Source organism: Ictalurus furcatus, chromosome 15 (assembly GCF_023375685.1).
Source record: "Ictalurus furcatus strain D&B chromosome 15, Billie_1.0, whole genome shotgun sequence".
NCBI lineage: Eukaryota > Metazoa > Chordata > Actinopteri > Siluriformes > Ictaluridae > Ictalurus > Ictalurus furcatus.
Genome location: NC_071269.1, coordinates 14,462,075 through 14,482,105, shown reverse-complemented (window position 1 = coordinate 14,482,105; position 20,031 = coordinate 14,462,075). Strand labels below are relative to the sequence as shown.

The 20,031-nt window shown below is 37.6% G+C and overlaps 1 protein-coding gene across 2 annotated transcripts; it reads right to left on the bottom strand.

Moving 5' to 3' along the window:
• Positions 1 to 2,837: 2,837 nt before the first annotated feature.
• Positions 2,838 to 18,172, bottom strand: uba3 (ubiquitin-like modifier activating enzyme 3). 2 transcript variants are annotated; one of them, XM_053643425.1, is made up of 18 exons: positions 17,710 to 18,172; positions 17,560 to 17,598; positions 15,737 to 15,851; positions 15,565 to 15,645; positions 15,324 to 15,406; positions 15,145 to 15,225; positions 14,986 to 15,029; positions 14,807 to 14,871; positions 14,377 to 14,532; positions 11,852 to 11,954; positions 10,368 to 10,481; positions 10,170 to 10,223; positions 7,431 to 7,467; positions 7,255 to 7,336; positions 5,910 to 6,010; positions 5,755 to 5,818; positions 5,563 to 5,617; positions 2,838 to 4,206 (listed from the first exon to the last, which is right to left on the bottom strand). In XM_053643425.1, the coding sequence occupies exons 1-18, from the start codon at positions 17,727 to 17,729 to the stop codon at positions 4,118 to 4,120; spliced, it is 1,383 nt and encodes a 460-aa protein (XP_053499400.1). In that variant the 5' UTR covers positions 17,730 to 18,172; the 3' UTR covers positions 2,838 to 4,117. The 2 variants fall into 2 exon arrangements, with proteins under 2 accessions (XP_053499400.1, XP_053499401.1); XM_053643426.1 differs by having other exon boundaries at positions 17,528 to 17,598; positions 17,710 to 17,750.
• Between the last annotated feature and the right edge of the window lie 1,859 nt (positions 18,173 to 20,031).

The window sequence follows — 20,031 nt, the reverse complement described above, 5'->3', positions numbered from 1 at the left end:
TAAAAAGTGAATGAAAGTGATTCCTAAGTTAGCTGAGCTTGTGGAAATGAGCTCGTGCAGTGTCTCGCGCTTGTTGTTATCTCGCGCGCGCTTCTCTCAGTCCCACCCCGTTGTGTTCATGTACTCTACAGGCATGTGTGTGTCTTCCAAATGCTATCCAATTCTGACAGAACAGAATGAGTCAGTTCTGCATCCACCACCAGACCCGACCGGCAAAAGAAGAAGAAAGCAAATAACAGTTGCCTTGAGCTTGAGGTCTTGCTGTGCATGTATTTTGCAGTATATAATGCCTAGACTACAGATGTCTTCATTGCTTCTCGGTCGTGTGTGTGGGCGAGAAAGAGAACAAGTTCACTCAAAGCCATGCTGTACACAAGGCAGGATGAGCCTTTATCCATCGCTACAAACTTAATCAAATGACCATCTGCTTCAGCAGACCTCTCCCGTTATTACTCTAAAGCAGATTAGTTTCGTGTTGATGATCAGTGGGCGAGGATTTAGTGGTTTACTTCTCTGCTTCATTCTGCTAGTGTTTGGACATCACTGAGGAACTATAGTCGGAGTTATGACTGGATTATGCTTCATAGAGTGAAATGACTACTAACTGGTATGAAGTGAAGGCTTGTTAAAGACAGATTTAAAGCAAAACGTTTCAGCTGCTGGTGGGTTGACTTTGTAGCTAGGTTAAAGTTTATTTCAATAAAGTTCTTTTTGAATTATTATTGATATATGATGCACATTAAGTTGTTTATATGGAGCTGTAAGTAAACCATGTAAGTAAACACTGCATGCGTAGCCTACCAAAGCAGTTCATTATTCTAATGATATTCTTGTTTATTAAACTTAACTTAAAGAAAGAATAAAATGGCTGTTGAAGAACCCTCATACTTCACTGAGAGAAAAAAACAAACGATTCAGTGTTTCAGTAAATACGACAAAATCAAAGCTGTGATTTTTTTACACAGAAAAACCAAAATTCTTAGAATGACTTAAATGCTTTAAGTTCTGTATTAAAGCGCACCTATTATGGGGTTGAAACGTGCATCGTTTTGTTTTAAAGGTCTCATACAATAGATTTACATGTCTCCAAATAAATAAAAAAATATCCAAAAAAAAAAAAAAACACTTTAATGTGCTTATAATTTAAATTTTGTATCTTGGCATGATGACACCACACACCTCAATAGCAAAGGGAACATCAGACACTAGATGAGATAGGTATAAATAAGAGGTTCCACCTGCACTCCCTAAGCAACTTCTAATCACTGGCACCAAATCTTGAACACCTGATTCTAATTATATGGATTTGAAGGTGTGATAAATGTAGGGGTGTACTTACTTTTTCCGTGTGATTGATCTGTTTAAATTGTGAAAATTACTACAAAATGTCAATTTTATGTGCCATTTGATAGAGTGTAACACCTTTATTAATAGGCACCGTTTCAAAGATGATCAAATGTTTGCTTGTGCAAATATGTAAAAAAACAAAAAAAACAACAAAAAAAAACCCAATAATTATTTCCATGGGGTGTACTTATTTTTTCACATGATTGTATGTCCTTAATACTATGTAATGGAAACCATTTGGTAATGGTTTTAATTATATTTGTAGTGGAAACCATTAGAATTTCCATGATGGTTTCTATTGGGGGGGGGGGGGGTTGGGGGGGTTCAGCAGGGGCGTGTCTCATCCTCTGAACAAGTTACAGAAACAAAAAAACTGACCCAAAAGCCAGTCATTCACTTTGGGTACATTTTGTGTTATTTTATGTTGTCCACTTAGAAAATCCAATCAAGCTCTAAGCAGAGACACTGTTATACATAACTATGCGGTATTGAGTGATGTACAATTTTTTATTTTCACATATCCACATCCTCCCCTACTGTGAACACAGAGTGTTCAGATTTTAGATGACGTCCTCTTCCGCCTATAATTCAGCACCATGGAGAGTGTAAACAACAGGAGCCACTTAAAAGACACTGTGATCACAGACTGATAATAGAAGATAATGTGCTTGTTTAAGGATGCAGACAAATCAATCTTCACATTGTCGTTCGGCCTAAATCTGCCCACATGTGAACCTTTAAATTTAATTTCATTAGGCGTTTTCTAAGTCCGCCTTATTATGTGGAGAACGTTAATGAGAAATGGTCTTTTATAAAGGGCATACAATACTTTTAACCAATAAAATCTAAATATAGTTGAATACTTTTTGTACTTTAATCAACATTTTTCCACAGTGCTATATTTCTTACACACATATGGACAATATATACAGTATAATTGTGTAGAATATATAAAATTCATGTCATTCTAACATTTTAAATATTAAGGCTCCATAGGTCAAAAGCTGTCAGTCAAATAAATGGGTTCACAAACTATTTGTGTCACATTGACATTACCATAAGTAGTAAAGATATTTTGAAATTTCATGAATACAAAATGAATCCTGTTCTATAGTTTGTCAGTTCAAAGTGACCGAACATTTAGCTCTGAGTCATGAGCTCCGGAAACAGATTGGAATTAATACAGTTACACTACATGACCATCATTAATCACAGAGCCATGAGTGAGTTATTCACTGCCCTCACTTGGCACACTGCTGAAGAAGCATTCATCAAATAGTAATCTGAACACTCAGTTACTTACTAATGCCTCTTATTAGGACTATGCTAATGTAAAGTGATTGTCCACATAAACAATCAAAGGATCATGTACATTTTGACCACATATACATATAGATCCTCTTTGTTCCCTCACATGATTGCCGACATAACAATTATCAACACTACTGTTGCAGTATCCTGGAAATGGGACAGAAAATCAGACTTTCAAATGAATACTCCAATGTTTATTGTTTTGTCAAACTTCCATTTATCACTATTTATCTGCTATTTATTCTGTGCTACCATTATAACAAAGAATTTTAACATTTCCTCGTACTGAGGGGAAAAAAAAAGTAAAACCTGTTTACTCAAAACTTGTTTGAACAGTTAATAAGTGCTTATGTGAAACATTATTGTGGGACAAAAATGTACAAAAGGTATTATTTCTTAGAATGAATTATTCAGAAGGATGAATTTGTTGGTATGCATTAGTACTTAAAGCTGGAAATACCTAATGCATGGATACAACAATGGAAACCATGTGTTCATTTTTGCTGATTTGCACATTTACACAATATTAAAAAAAAGAAAAAAAAAAAGAAATACATGTCTTTAGGTAAGATCTAATGTCGGTGTCATCCTAAGACTTTTACCGTTATTGTTAATTATAGTTATGAATTTGCATTCTATAGTTATGTATTTTATAGATTTGACAGAATTTAACAAATTACCCATACATTTCCATTATAACTGAGTTTTGAGGATTCCACAGATGTGGAGGAAAGATATTAACCTGGAAAAATTCTTCTAACAATATAACAGCGTCTCTTGCAAAAGATACAATAATCAACTACTGCGGTGATGCATGACAAGTGATGAGTGACCAGACTGCTCCTTTTCGACCTGTGCCTTTAGCACGTGTTAATATACTTGCATGAAGAGATAAACATACCACAAACTTTTGATGGTGTGATATACAGTTACTAAAATGGGAAAACCTTCAAAAACCCCTGCAAAAGACTTCCTTTTATTACAGAGCATTTTGACTGACAAGCATACAAGTAACCAGCGATATTTACATTTAAGCAGATGGACACACACACACACAAAAATCTTTTTTTAATAAAAACATTAACCACCATTAAATGCTCAAAATAGATCTTCATCCCCAGTGTACAATGGCATATGTGCTAGTAATCTCTCCTTCACTTTCTCATGGCTTGTGAAGCTGGTTTTAAAATGAATCTTCAAGTGACTCTTGAAGTGAGAAAGCTTTTCAGGAGCTTTGTAGATGATTAGAACGCAAAAAAAGCAAAACTGCTTCATTCATACACTGCGAAGTGCCTTATTTACACAATGAAACATATTCTTAAATACTCCGTTTCATCTAATAGGTTCCGATACATCTTTTCTTGTAAATGAGAGGCAGCCATGTAGATGACACCTTCAGTGCAGTATTCTATTAACTAAAGGGGTCTCTATATAGTGTCCAGTTGTATACTAGTTGTGTTCAGGATGTGAAATTAAGCTTGAAGAGGACTGTTTGAGGAGTGGTGACATCAGCCACAGCTAACTCCTGTCCATCAGCCAATCCCAGCTCTGGATCAACCCAAACAAACAAATGCATAAAAAAAATGTTCAGGTTCAATAATTTGAATAATCAATCATTTTAATGTATACAGAATTACTGCCACCCTTGGTATAGATTTAAAAAAAAAAAGTTATGGTGAAATTTTTCTAATTAAAATGGCTTCCACACACTAAAAATAAAAAATGTCAAAAGATATTTATTTTGACAAAAACATGTTGCAGTTATTGCTACCCCTGAACGTAGTACTTTGTGCAACCACACTTTGCAAACACTAAGTCTTCACCTATAATGCTTGATGTCTCATGGAAATTCATGGAGGAATCTAAGAACACTCTTCAATAGAGAATCTCTCCCAAAAAAAAAAAAGAAAAAAAGGTTTTTAGGGAAAAGTAAAAAGGGAACATACTTCATTTACATTTTGTTAGTACGCATTTCTAGGTATGACAATAATTTGCACATTTTTTTTTTTTTTTGATAAACATTTCCTTTTCCTAATTGAAATGTATTCAATTAAAGGTTTGATTTCTCTCGTGTTAAGCTACTTAACCACAGTCGAATTAATTATGTTTCCACCCAAGTTTGCGAAATTAACTTGGAAGAAAAATTGGAATATTGCATAAAACATTCGCGAACAAAGCACCGTTTCCATCCCGTGTGTTCAAGAGAACAAAATCGTCACTACTGGGGAAACTGGCGCAAAGTATCAACACAAATGGAAGTTGTTGCAACCGGAGAAGCCGCTGTGGCTCTTTTTCCCCCCAATATAATAAATGACTTGTGCTTCAGAGGGTGAGACAAAACACTATCACAAACCTCATGCTATCTTGCGATCGGAAACGGATGCCTGATATTTGGGAACGGAAGCATGTGAGACAGTTCAGGGAGGTAATTATACCAAATCATTTGGACAACAGACTTTGGCTCAGGCATTTCAGAATGACAAATCAACATTTGAGATGCTGTTAGACGAGATTTGTCCAGATTTGCCCAGTTCTGACAGAAAAAACGCATTTCAATCGATTATCAAACAGCACGATTTGTTGACGCAACGTCACGTGAATTATTTGATGCGCATCGAGGAATTTATTGGATAGATGTGATCCCATCATAGGTTATGTGCATGTCGTCTTATCGAATAAAAAAAATCATCCATCTGAATTGAGCATATAGGGTTTTTTGTACACATTTTGGAGATTTTATTCGCATCTGGTGTTTCCATCCAGCGTTTTTTTAATACGATATCCCAAAAGTCATATTAAAAACACGTGGATGAAAACACAGCTATTTGTCATAAGCTATTTGTAATCCAACCCATCATCATTACCAAGGGTGGCAATAATTCTGGAGCTGCCTGTATATCTCACCTTTTAAAGTTTTGCAGAGATTGGGCCTTGTTCTTTCTTCAATTGAAGCTACAGTCTAGACAAGCACACACACAACATGCAAGTATCTTAATGATCTTTCAAAACCATTTCAGACTATTTATTATTATTTATTTAATTTTATGTAATTTTATTTATTTATTTATTTATTTTTACAGTTTTACAAAGTCTTACCTGTAAGTAAAGAGTTTTGTTTTTGCCTTCAAGTGTTGCGGTGATCGCTGGAGATTTCATTTGTCTGAAAATATTAAAACACCCATCAATTAACATATGCTCCCATTCCTCAGCGAAAGATGCTGATATGGTAGAAGACATTCTGCAATACTCACAAGGAGGCATTCTCAGTCAGATACTCCAGCACTTCCTGTAGTTTAGCAGACGGTGGGAATTGTAGCTTCTGAGGAACTTGACTACATGCCGTGCAATTCTCCTGTTTGATGGACAATGGCCAAAGACACAAAAATACCATACTTTTTCTGGGACCGAAAGAATCTGCAACTATAATTTGCAGGGTCCGTACAGATGATTCATAATGAAATTCCAGGACTTTCCAAGCACTATTTTTTGTTTTCAAGGACTATACAAGAGATGTCAAACATATTCTTATATATTATAATAAAAAAACAACAACCAATTTTAATATGGTGCCTTTTCCAGCCATGCTGGACTACATTTGCATTTCCCAGACATTGCTTCGTCTTCACCATAACGTCTATATACTCCAGGTGAGTGACAGGTGCACTGTTTCCAACAACTTTCAATGGAAAGTCTCTAAATATCGTTGGATGATGTCACGCACTAATTAACATATTCATTACGTCGTCACATATTTGCATTCTGCCTAGTGTCGTCCCTTTACATCTTTTTACCTCTCTCCTACTCTCTGTGCTCACATACTGTATTTTTATACAGCTGAATTCCCAGTAAAGCTGTTCTCATTTACATATTTTTCTGTTTCTGTAGTCAGACAATGGAACGAGTATGAAACGGTGACCGAAACACGGCCATTAAGGCTCCATGTTAACCAGCAGTCACTTCCAAGCCATTTCCATGCTGCTACTCTACACTGCAAAAATCCTGATTTATAACCACGACGTTGTCTGACAAAATCACCAGACACATAAGTTAAAGACAATGGCTGTGCTGTGATCTTGGCGATATTTACATGTAAAATGTTCACTCAGTGAGAAAGTTAGAAGTGACAATGTCTTTCTTTTGCTGTCTCTCACACTGAATGTGCTGCTCCTCTCCGCCCCTCAGTGAACAGAGTAGCCGCAGAGAGAGGTGCACCTGCGGCAGGACCTCACACTCGCGGACCAGTACTGGCCACGCTCTCCTATGGAAAGGTTTGTCTAAAAAGTCGCTAGATTTGTCACTAGGTGCTTTTTTGGTGGAAAAAAGCCACTAAAGGGGCCTGAATAGTGGAACAGTGAAATGATTATTTTTGATAGAACATGAATACAAACACTTTCAAGTTATTTAGCGATTTCGCATTTATTGACTTTTTATCATTCAAGAGCTTTTTAAACACCATTAGATTAAAAACATGGCTATTTTCAAGGTTTTCCAATACTTACATTTCAAAAAGCCAAATTCAAGCACCTTGTACGAACCCTGAAGTTGACTCAACTGTAATGTACAAGGATCATTTGTGAATGAAAACAGCAAGCTTACCTTTCGCTCTGCCTCAAAGGTGTAGGTGTACAAGCCGTCCACATCATTAAACACCAGATAATTATTCAAAGGAATATAAGCGCTGAAAAACAAAACTCAGTGTCTCATACATACAGTCTCATAAAATTTCACTGAATGTTGTGTTCAAATATTATGATATGCTTTAAATATGTCACCTTGTAGCAATCTTAAAAACCTCTGTAGCGCAAGCAGCTGCAAAAACAAAACAGATCAGATATAACAATAATTTTACATTTCACAGTTCTGGTTTACACATCTAGTTCTACAGTTACTGGTTCACATCTGTTTCAAAGTAAGATTACTTTGTCCCAGACCACCAGGGTGGCTTTCGTCTATTATAGTGGAGTTTTCCTGTTTGCTTGTTTCCAGTAGCTTTAGCACCCTGGCCCTGGGTGTTTACAAAATGTGTGAGAATTGCCCTAGAGTACCTCAGGGTGTATCTGGACAACTGACTGCTGTCTGGACAGTGCCAACAGCAAGTGACAAACCTGACAGGGCTACTAATCTCACACAGACAGCTCTAGGATTGAAAGTCAATTACAGTAAGAGCCATTTGACACCTGAGCAGACTGTGCAGTTCATAGGCATGAAGGCCATACATGTCTTTTTGACAGAAAACAGTTGTCTCGACTGGACAGGCGGACAGAAAATGATGATATACTGATATACTTTTGAATGAATTCGCTGGCCATATACTAACCGTATCCTTCTGGCATGGATATTGACAGCAGTGACCCCAGAGATAAAAGTGGAAATGTTGCATCTCTGCACTCAGAGAATTGCAAATCCACAAGGTGGTACAGTTTACTTTGAACATCTAAAGCAGAGTGGAATTCAGGTTGTTTGTAAACAGAGAGAGAACTCGTTGCTTACTGTGGTTCATGGACAGGCAGAGACAGAGGCTTTGGACCAGGATGCACTCGCAAATGATTGGCCAAATCTATGACTATGCCTTCCCATCACTGTCACTGGTATGCATGTCCCTGCAGGCCAGCCAGTCCATAGTTCCACCTGCTGTTCACATGGGCCCTCATCGTCTTCGTTCTCACCCTCAACACGTTGCTTCATCGCAACCCCATGTGTTTTGTGTTTGTACAATCCTCACCCTTAATAAAACATAGCATTAAGACTGAGCAATTATTATCCTCAGAGTACAATATCAGATTGCTAAGTGACTATCCTCAATAATGAATATTAGTCGTTATTTCCCCCACTACTTAAAGATTGGACAAGCAGCGTTGTGCTGAGTTCTGATATTTAGTATAACAGCAGTGGAACATTTCACTGTTTAGCACTCCACTTGTCTGTTCGCTACATAAAATTCCAGCAGTAGTTCACAGCGCTCTATCTAGCGGTCACCTCTCTGGGAACTATTCTTGTTGACAGCGCAAAATAGCCCATCGCCGTCATGCTGTTAACAGCACTCTTGCTCCTGCAATATTGCTTACTTATTAGCAAAGTGATTGTCATTCTAAATAGCCTAAAGAACAGCATCAACACCTTAAAAGATTCACTTCCTCAACAGGAAGGAAAATGTAGAGTGGTTCACATTTGCAATAAAGTGTTTGTTGGGTTTATGAGCAGTGTCTGCTATTGCTGGGGATGTACAGCACCAGGACGCATCACAAACCCTCATGACAACGATGATACATGGCCACAAATAGTGCTGAAGGAAGTCTCCATGGTGGCAGAAATAAAGTACAACAGAAGTTTACATATGTAACCACCAGGGCCACCTGGGAGCTCAGTTCGACAAGAATGGCCGTAAGACAAGAGTGATGTAGCAGGGACCTTTTCGAGGTTACCAGATGCGGTTACAGCCATGCGACAACAACGTTGCTACGTGTACTCAAAATCGATCACGGGGAAAACTCCACTATTTTAAAATGAGATCACTTTGATGGTCCAAAAAGCATCATGCTTTTATGAAGCACTTTTGCTTTGCTAGATTTGCAGTTTAAGCAATAAAGATTTAACAGCTAGCGTATTAACATTTAGAGCCTATTTTCAAACATATATTATGCTCCCAACATTGCAATCACTACAGGAATTCATACATGCCTTACCTGATTTTTTTTCTCAGGAAATCATAGGCTACACACATGCCATGTGATCTTGAAATATATTAATTTGATGGAACATTATCTAGTTATATTGCTATTTTTAAAAAAATTATATTGTCTTGAGTTCTCACGTGAGTCAAAAAAAAAAAAAAGAAAAAAAGTGTGGAATAAATTAAATTGAATCAAATTCCTAGAGGAATGAGGACCCTTGTTCTGTGGAACACTTCACAGTGAACAAAATGGATATTAAGTTAAAAAAATAAATAAATAAAGATAAACTTTTGTGATACCTATTTGCAATAAACAATGCAAAATTGAAGAAAAAAAAGTTCTTAATTTGACTCACCCTTACATCACCTGTTATTAAAACTTAAAAGCAAAAGAATTTGGAAGATAAATCGGAGTATTATTGGGTTCAGTGGTTCAGTTTGGGGTGATATTACACTGTCAGCACCTTAAGAAATATTTGTTTAATCTACTTCTATCCTCTGGAAAGCTGTGTGTCTCATGCAGGTGACCAACTGAAGTCTCCTACTATTAAAGTTAGCAGAGCTAGTTAGTGTGTGCATAACGTTATGAGGTTTTCAATGATATTACATATTCACACCTTTGCCAAAATAACCAAAAAAAGATCCACCACAATGTTTGGAAAAGATCAGTCCTGCTGTTTCAAATGATTTTGCTGAGTTATGAAAGCCGAGAATACTGAGTGCAAAATGGCTGCAAAGTATGTTCGTTGGATTAGGTGTTTACACTCTCTTCGCATTTTAGAATTAAAGCAAGTACAGAGAAACAAAGAGGAACAATGTGTGCTTCCTGGTCTGGACATACCGGCAATGACTGCATTGGTGGATGCGACAGCAGGGATGATTCGTTTAACCACACCTGAAAGATCAGTGCGACAAAGCCAATAGATCAGAAATGGAACCTTGGAGCAGAGTACTTATGGTGTACATGATGTGCTCATAAACTATTTAAAGATATTACAGAACTCAACCCCCACCCCATGCACTCCACTCATGCAGTTACCTTGTGTGAGTCTGTAAGTGACTCCAGTGATGTTGAACTCAGCTGCTCTCTCCAGAGACTTCTGGAACACCCACTGAATGTGTTCAGGATTATCACCATCCAAAGCTACACCATCTGCACAGAATTGGGAGATGCCTTCATTTCAGTATATCTCTCTATATCTGAGTGCTTTTTTCACTATGTATGCTTCTTAATACATTATCCTGGACATTGAATGGACATTTTTAAAGACGATAGCCTATACTGTTACATAAACAAGTACATTACAGTGAAATTGTTATAAAGCCAAGGACACCAAGAGCAGAGAGGGTTTATTTAAGGGCCCAATACTGGCAGTTTGAACTCACAACCTTCAGAACAGTAGTCCACAGCTGTAAGCACTACCGAGTGTTCGTTATACCTAACTTGTACCTAAACCCATTGGCTGATGAATTAGGTACACCTACCAGATAGGCCATTTTGTTAATATAGTGCATAAACCTGTCACTTGAGTGCACTTTATCGTCATACAGTTGGGCGCTCTTCACACCTAGTATCTTGAATGATCTGATCACAAGTGGACAGCCAAAAACAAACAAACAAAAACCCCCACAGCCGTTTACACCCTGGTTAATGAATGCATCTCCAGTGACCACTTGTAATCTGATTTTACATCATTTTACTGAAGGAAGACTGTTACTCACTTTATAACATCAATATTCTTCTTCTAATGGAACTTATAAATGCTACAGCTGGTTTTGTATCTGCTGTTATAACACTGCCTTTATCCATTAGCATAATGATGGACAACTCTACCAACGATGGACAACTCTACTATTGAGCGTGATTTCCAAACGGTCTCACAATGATTTTCCGGTTAAGGCAATGACAGTACACATCTAGATGGTACACATCAAGACACTTTTTGTTTTTACACTACAAATATTACGTGGTCATATGCATCCCAAACCAGACATGCCTACCGTGTTTAGGTGTACAGTTTGAGATGTCCGCTTCTTCTATGCAAAGTCTATGGTAATCATCTTGTTCAGTTGCCAGTCTCTGGACTGCTGTTGGCCAGTTATTTCTCGATCTGACTTTTCTGAACCCAGCAGTGACATTGAAGTTAAAAAAAAACCTAAGCAATGCTGCTGTGCCTGATATCTGCACCAATGTCTTACATACTACCATACCAGTATCACTATTATTCTGACTACAGTCCACTACCATTGACTATATAATATCTGGCCACTGGTGGTTCCTTAACTGAAACTCTTGACCTGTATCCGCATGACTTTATGCATTGCGCTGCTGCCGCATGATTGGCTGATTAGATAGCTGCATGAATGAGCAGGTGTTCCTAATAAAGTGGATGGTGAATGTATGTTTGTCCATATAGTGTATGTACCAGGCTGACATACTGTAAACTCTTTCACATGATCTATGCATAAGAATAATTGTGGCAAAATGTAGCATGTGCCAGAGATAAAGAAGAAAGTTACTACCTCCAAATGGTTTCTCTTTGGGCCACTGCAGTATTCTCACATACTCGATGCAGTGTTCAGGCAGCCGTGGCATCGATGCAATAGTGCACATTGGGAAATTAACCTGGAAACACACAACAGAACCACAGACAACCCTTAGTCTCAATGCACCGAATCATACATAACTACACATTCCATCTGACCAAGAATTATTCATACTTTAATCAATACATGATTACCGGGTGCTATGATAAAACTCATATATTAATATAAACCAGCTTAAATGTTCTACATTAAGCTTCTTATTTTTATTTTAAATGATCATTTCATTTATGGAATGAAAATGTAAGGCCTATATCACCCATATAAAAAAAATTCACTTCCTCCCTAAAGGTAATAACTGGTTGTGCTTTACCAGCAACAACACTGGAACCCAGATCAGGGACAGATGACTGAATATTCTTCTTCAAGATTGTCTGACAGAGATCAGAATTCATAGTTCCGTCAATTATGCAAAATCGCCCAGGCCCTGAAAGAACAAAGCATCATAATACCACCACCATGTTTGATTGTTGATATGATGTTCTTATGGAAAGCTCTTAGCTTTACGCCTGATGCAATGGGACTCGTGTCTTACAAATAGCTCCACATACCATTATTTCAAAATTTGGAGGTCATCAAAGTGTTTTTTGGCACATGTAAGATGAGCCTTTAAGTGGTTGCAACTCTTCCATGGATACCATTTTTTCCCCAGTTTCATTCTGATGGTGGAGCCATGAATACTGAGCTTATCTGAGGTGATCAAGGACTGCAGTTCCCCAGATGTTCATATGGGTTCTTTTGAGACTTCCTAGAGGAGTTGATATGAGGAATTTTGGCAGACCAATCACTTCTGGGAAGAATCACTACTGTTCCAAGTTTTCTCCACTTGGAGATAATGGCTCCCACTGTAGGTTGCTGGAGTCCCATAGCTTTAGAAACAGCGTTGAAACCCTTTTCAGATGGATATATTTCAAGAACATTCTGTCCCTTTGTTCCAGAATTTCTAATACATCGTGGAATAGAGTGCTGTGCATCGTGACAGCTTTGAGACTTCAAACTGCTTGAAAGTATACTATTTAAGTAATGTTTATATTCAACAGTGCTGTCAGTAATCAAACCTGGGTGGGTCAATTAAAATCGAACCCTATTATTTAGGGCTGCAACAACTAATTGATAAAATCGATAATTAAAATAATCGACAACGAATTTCTTTATCTTTTAGTTGGGACTCTGACGTCACCATGGATAACCCCATCATTGCGTCACTTCACAATGGTGAAAAATGCATTTCTATTAATAAAATACATCTGAAAAACAGCGGAGGTCACACAGTGAGCTGCTGCGGGAAAAGTGAACGATTCAGGTCATCCAAAACATGAGTGTTTTATATTAAATGCTTCAAACAAACTGATAAGTGTATTAAAGTGGCTTGTCGTGTCAGATGCTGCGACAGATGCGTGTGCTGTTTAATGTGTTCCAGACATGTTTTCTTCAGCACAGAAACGACATTTTCTCATTTATATCCTTATGTGTAAATGTTAGAAATTCACACCAGTATTTCCATTTTACATAAAACCTCGTCCTGACAGCAAGTGAGCCTCCATTAAACTTCATTGAATGAGTGCAAGTCCACACATGCGTGTCAATCAAACAGCGCGCAATAACTCATTAAATAATCATTTTGATCAAATATGTTGTTCGATGCTATATTCAGAAACAAAAGTAATTGTGTTTTTTTTTATGAGAGCTATAATGGGGTTAGAACATGTAATTGTATAGAAATGTAAGAAGTGTCATACATTTACAGTATAAAGTAACGTTAAGGTGTTCAGATGAGTGAATGTGTGTGTTACTGCAGAACATTCAACCTCTTACCAGGTAACACTTAGTTTGTGCTTTAAAGTTAGTGGACAATCAGTTTTTTTTTTGCTTCAAAATATAATGTTAATATTTCTTTTTTAAATCCTTTGCACAGCAAAGGATGTATAGCATAGCCCATAGGCACATTTAATACGTTTTTCATAGCCTTCAATTTGCACAATGTTTGATAGACAACATTGGGCAGAATGTGAAATAACATGTTCTTTCGAAAACATACAGAAAATTAAAATCGGCCGTTTAATCCAACTAATAGATTAATCGAAGAAATAATACACAGATTAATCGATTATCAAAATAATCATTAGTTGCAGCCCTACTTTTGTCAGTTAAATTTGGTTGATTTCATCATTTTGGAGGCAATCATTTTTTTCCCCATACAGGGCCAGTTGGTGTTGGATAACTTTTGTCCTTCAATAAATTAAATGATCGTTTAAAAACTGTACTTTGTGTTTTCACAGGTTGAGCTTGTCTTGTATTAAATTTAGCTTGAGGATCTGAAACTAGTATGTGAGACAAATATGCAACAAAATAAATAAATAAAGAAGAAGAAGAAAAAGAAGAAATAATAATCAAGAAATGCTTTTCCACAGCACTCTACCAGTTTATTCTAGAAACCAGACTACCTGTGGAGGATACAGCTCCAGTGTGCAGTCTATACAGGCTGTCATTCCAGGCATGATGACCCTCAGGTTCCCTTTAAAGCCTTCTGTACCTCCATCTATTAGTGGAATTATGGAGCTAGGATCCAAAACCCCATCTTCATAGATGAGCAATGACAACTGAGGGGAGGACACACATCAAGTGTTTAGCAAGATCATGCTACTGACATTTCATCATCTAATTCCACATTTTCAATAGAGAAAGAGGTGATCTGGCATTAAACCAGACACTTGCTATCGATTTACACTCATAAGATCATTCTTAATGTATTCTTATTTAATCCTGATCAGCTATTGAGTTTGAATTAACACTGACATTGTAGCTGGAACATTTTAAATATTTGTGAATATGTAGATGATGGTGGAATTATAGGAGCTTTGAAGCACTTCTCACCAGCATTCCATTCATCCAGCGGCGAGCAATGATAGAGTCCAGCCCGCACACAATTATGTGAAATTCTGCAAAAGAACCCCAGGGGACAAGAAAAAAAAAGAAGATGAAGCAACAATTTCTTCATAACAATATATAACTGCCCAATTACAAGCCAGACCCTGTTTGGATATGGAACTTACGTCTGTAAAAAGATTCATCAAAATCTTGAATTTTCTTAAAGTGTCTAAATTACACCAGTTAAGGACGCAAGTACCAAAGTACAGAAGAACAGGGGATTTATCATACATATTGCGTCACAACAGAATACATAAACGTCTTGTTAATGCGATGAAAGATACGGTACAACGTGACATCCTGGAACTCGACTGTTGATGAAGTCAGCTGCCACCTCAGCCTTGGGACGCCCAACATCCTTAGTCCTTTAAACACAAAAAGCTCACAATGAAACCTGCTTAACAACAACTTTGATTGGAAATGTAGTGTAGTAATGATTCAGCTGAATAAACTGAATCCTTGCCTGAAGAGGAACTGTCTGTTCAGATTCGACACGTCGATAGTGTCCATATCCACGACGTGGATGTTCCGAAACCCTGACAGTGCCTAAAGTAGGAGAAAAAAACAAAAAAACAACTCACGCTAATGATGAGCAGTGTATTCTCTGTATACCCTGGTTAGCAAAAGTAAATAGCTGTAGTTCACAAAATCAAATGGTGTATTTGATTGCCTAACCCATCTTTTTAAATGTATGTGAACATTACCAGGTTTTTAAGTAGCTCACAGCCGAGACCACCTGCTCCAATCACGAGAATTTTGCATGTTTCCAATAAAAACTGGAGTGTCTGGAAAAAAAAAAAAAGACAAAAAAATAAAGCTTATATGCAAAAAAGTGAACCATATGTAATTCATTGTCAAAATCTATTAATTATTTACCTCCTCGCTTGGTTCAAAGTCAGGGTGCGTGAAGGGTCCAGACCTCTCCAGAAACTTCTGCACATGGCTCCATCGGCCATCCCAATCACTGCTGCTGCTAACATCTACTGCCATTCTGGAGAGCAAAATCATTTTCAAAAATTGAAATGATTTTCAACCAGGAAATAAATCTTACTTAAAAAAAAAAAAAATCATCATCATCATCATCATCTAGCCTGCACCAAAAATCAACACTGGCCTGACCAGATACAAATCCATATATATATAGTAAACATTCATTTTTCTCTACTTAAGAATTAACAGCATGTTCACCCCATGTGGAATTGGCTAAACTGCCCCTAGGTGTGAATGTATATCTGCATGCTGCTCTGCGATGGACGGGCAGCCCATCCAGTATACAGCCGCGTTCAAACCATGTCGGAATTACTGTAGTTACTAGATGAAAACCCGGACGTTCTGCTCGGAGCTCTTCGCGTCCTCGGAGTCGGAATTATGCGACAATAGACATCAGATGGTTACCCAACTCTGTGCGAGCTACATTAAACTGTACTGTATGTCTTTTGATTATCTGCAGATTAATCTTGCATTATTAAGACATTAATAATAATAATAATAATAATCATAAACTATTAAACAGAAATATTACGAGATAACTACTTTGAGTGTCTCCGCATGATGTTGCAGTGGTCAGGTGGTACAAATCGGATCTCTCAGAACATTCCCAGTGCACAAGGTGTAATCACGAGTTCTACGAGGACGCTTTTTACAAGCCGGAATCTTGTAATTACGGTAATGACGACATGGCGTGAACGCAGCTTAAATTGCACCACGACCCTGACCAGGATAACTGAAGATGACTGAATGAATGTTTAAGTGTGCAGCATTTGAGCATTCGGGTCTACCCCAAGGACACCTTGGGGTTCAGTGCAAGCATGTTGTTTAATAAAGGAAACTTCTATGTTTCTTTAACATTGTACTTGTTAAGAGGATCGTTTGTACTTTACGATATGTTCAAGGTAGTTTCGTTTAGGTAGCATTTTAAGGTATGGTTGCATGAAGGATGCTAAACCTAAAGCCATTCCGATGCTTTTGGACAAATCTGCTCAGTCCAAAAGCTTAAGCTTATTTGAGCAATTCTGGAAGAACCACATGACATCATGGCTTATCATCATCCAACAAAACTGCTGCCAACTTAGACCTAATAAAATAGTTGACTTTTATTATGCTTTAGGATATATTATTAGTTTTGTCCATGAAAATTTGAAAACAATATATTTTTTTAAGAGTCTGTTTCCCAAGAGAAGAGCCCTTGGCATTATTAGCTGAGTGTGTTATGGCCTGTCTGGCTTATTCAGGACATGTTATTTTAACTAAAAACCCCCTTTTAAAGCTTGTTTCGTGTCATCCCCCACCACCACAAACAATTAGAGCAAAACACAGGCAAGAGTCGAGACTGATTTGATAGAATAAGACATGATAGCTAACATTGGCCACAGTGCATTATGTGAAAATTCATCACCACTTCACAGATCATCATTTCTCTCTGATCCGTTCACAGGCCTTGTTTGTGTTGACAGCTGGGAAGCTAACGTGAGTTAGCCTTTAGCCAGTTCACGTCTTAAAATGAAGCACAAACCGGAACAAAAATAACCCAGCCGTTATATTCCACCTTGGGGTTTACGTTTCTACTTTCCCAAACTATATCCGTCCATTTGTAGCTATCTGGGTATACTGAACTTGGCTGAAAAAAGGATGAATTTTCACACTCCCTATGCTGTGCAATACTCAAACCTGCAGCCAGCGCTTAGCATTTCATCACTAACTTCTCAGGCTGCTCCTCTATTCTCTGTCTTTTCTTCGCCCTAAAATGAGAGAATGAAAGAGGAACAAGCACGTCCTTGTTACACCGGCTACTGGTCAAAATATCAACAATATCTGTTCCTAAAACACTTCGTTCATTCAACGCTACTTACGGCTCTTCCCCATCCGCCATACTTTAGGGTTTCACGGTTCCATGCCTTCCCACAATGCTTTGCTGCTGGGACGAACTTCAAGGTTGAATACAAAAGCCCAGACTTGAAATAATAATAATAATAATAATAATAAAGAGATAGCTAATATTAAATATTATGTGATAAAACAGTAATTGAGATTCTCTGATGGGGTTGAAAAATACAAATAAAATAAAATAAAATAAAATAAATTATTAAAAATATTAACAATAATAATAATAATAATAATAATAATAATAATAATAACAGATGCCACTCGAACAACTGGTGAAACTACTTACTTTTTGTCTACCAATACTGGATAGTAATGGATATAATTAAAATAATAAATAATAGATAATAGTAGTAGTAAATAAATAAATACATATATAAGCTACTACTACTACTACTACTACTACTACTACTACTACTAATAATAATAATAATAATAATAACAATAATAATGAATAGTCCAAATGGATAGAAGAAAAATACAGTATATAACAACATGGCATGTATTTTAGCCCAAGACCTGGTGGCCATTGATGCACGTTTAATGCATCCAATTCAACACAGAAATGGTTGCATGAACAAAATGGATGTTTCGCAGTGGCCATCTGGATATAAATCCTAAAATGTCCTATGAAAACCTTTGCCTAGTATATGATTTCCCTTTCTTTTTTTCATGGGACCTCTTCTTGGAGCTATCTGTTTATAGCTTCAGGTACCCTGTCCTCCAAAGCTGGAGACTCCTGTCATTTCTGATCATCTTTTCTTGACTGCAATACGTTTTACCACATAACCTGAAATCTAGTGACCTGTGGGCCTGTAAATACGTACTGCTAGCATAGTTGAGTGGTCCTCAAGGGCTCACAATAGTGCACTGTAGCAGATGTGCCATCAAGGCAGCAGATATGCCCAGAAGAGTAGCGTCTGCACCAATTAGTGGTGTCACAAATCTGGGCAAAGTTTGAGAATGCACAGGTACCATGGTGCTTGAAAATTTGTGAACCCTTTAGAATTTTCTATATTTCTCCATAAATATTACCTAAAACATCACCAGTCCTAAATGCAGATTAAGAGAACCCAATTAAACAAATAAGACAAAAATATATATACTTTTGCTCCAGGAAATCTATGCTGTTACTACCTGGGTATTACCTTCTCCAGGTTTTCCAGGGTTAACATTGCCCTCTCCCAGTGGCGTAAGGGTGGTGGTCATCTACGGCCATCTTTCCAGTCAGTCCTAAGCTGGGTCAGTTCCTCAGGACATATTCACTGCCCTGGTGGTTAGGAGGGGGGGAAGAGAGTTCCTCCAGGATTTAGCGATTTTGCAATCACAGAAATTAATGCAAGCTCCGCAACATTCAGAGGAGCTTGCAATTTTTCAAAATTGACAAGACATGTCATGTGATGTCATCACAATGCGAATTCAGCCAAAGCCCTCTTTGATTCACATGCGTTGAACATGAGTACAGCTAAAAGGTCTCATTTACCAACAAACATCACTGCAAAACAATTTCGTACAATTGCAATTTTGCAAATTTAAGTAGTTTTCTGCAAAAAAAGCACAACTCAGCAAAATCACACATTTTTGGCTGCAACAATCACACACACAAAAAAAAAAACTCCACAAAATCCTGTATGGACTGAATAGAACACTAAATATATATGTAAATGTCATTCTGTAAACTGAGAGGAATGGGTGTGTGAATGTATGTGTGATTGTGCCTTGTGATGGATTGGCACTCCGGCCAGGGTTTACCCGCCTTGTGCCCGATGTTCCCTGGGATAGGCTCCAGGTTCCCCGTGACCCTGTAGGATAAGCGGTGTAGAAAATTGATAGATGGATGGATGTAAACTGAGAGGAAAACCACACTAATCCAGTGGAAACTTGGCATAAAGGCTCCAGGAAACCTATGTGTACAGTATATGCAGTACATACTGTATTAATTGGGGATGCATCGCTACCTTAAATGCTATGTAGTTTAAGCAATATCATTCAGCATGCTCAGTGCTCTGAATCGCACTATGACCAGCAAGCAAAGTGTAGACCCTGGGTAAGGTAAGTGTGTATGTCCCAGTGCTCATAGAACTGAGGTTCTTTCATGTGCAACAGTTTCTCTGCATGCTCACTTCACTGCTCCATGCTCCCAAATACTCAGTGTGTCCGCAATTCACTGTACCTTGCATATGATACACTGCACACTCAGGTCTGCCACCCTTCTGATCTCTATTACAGATACTATTTAAACACTTACAATACTTAATATAGTATCATAAGACATCTTATGTTGGTATCAG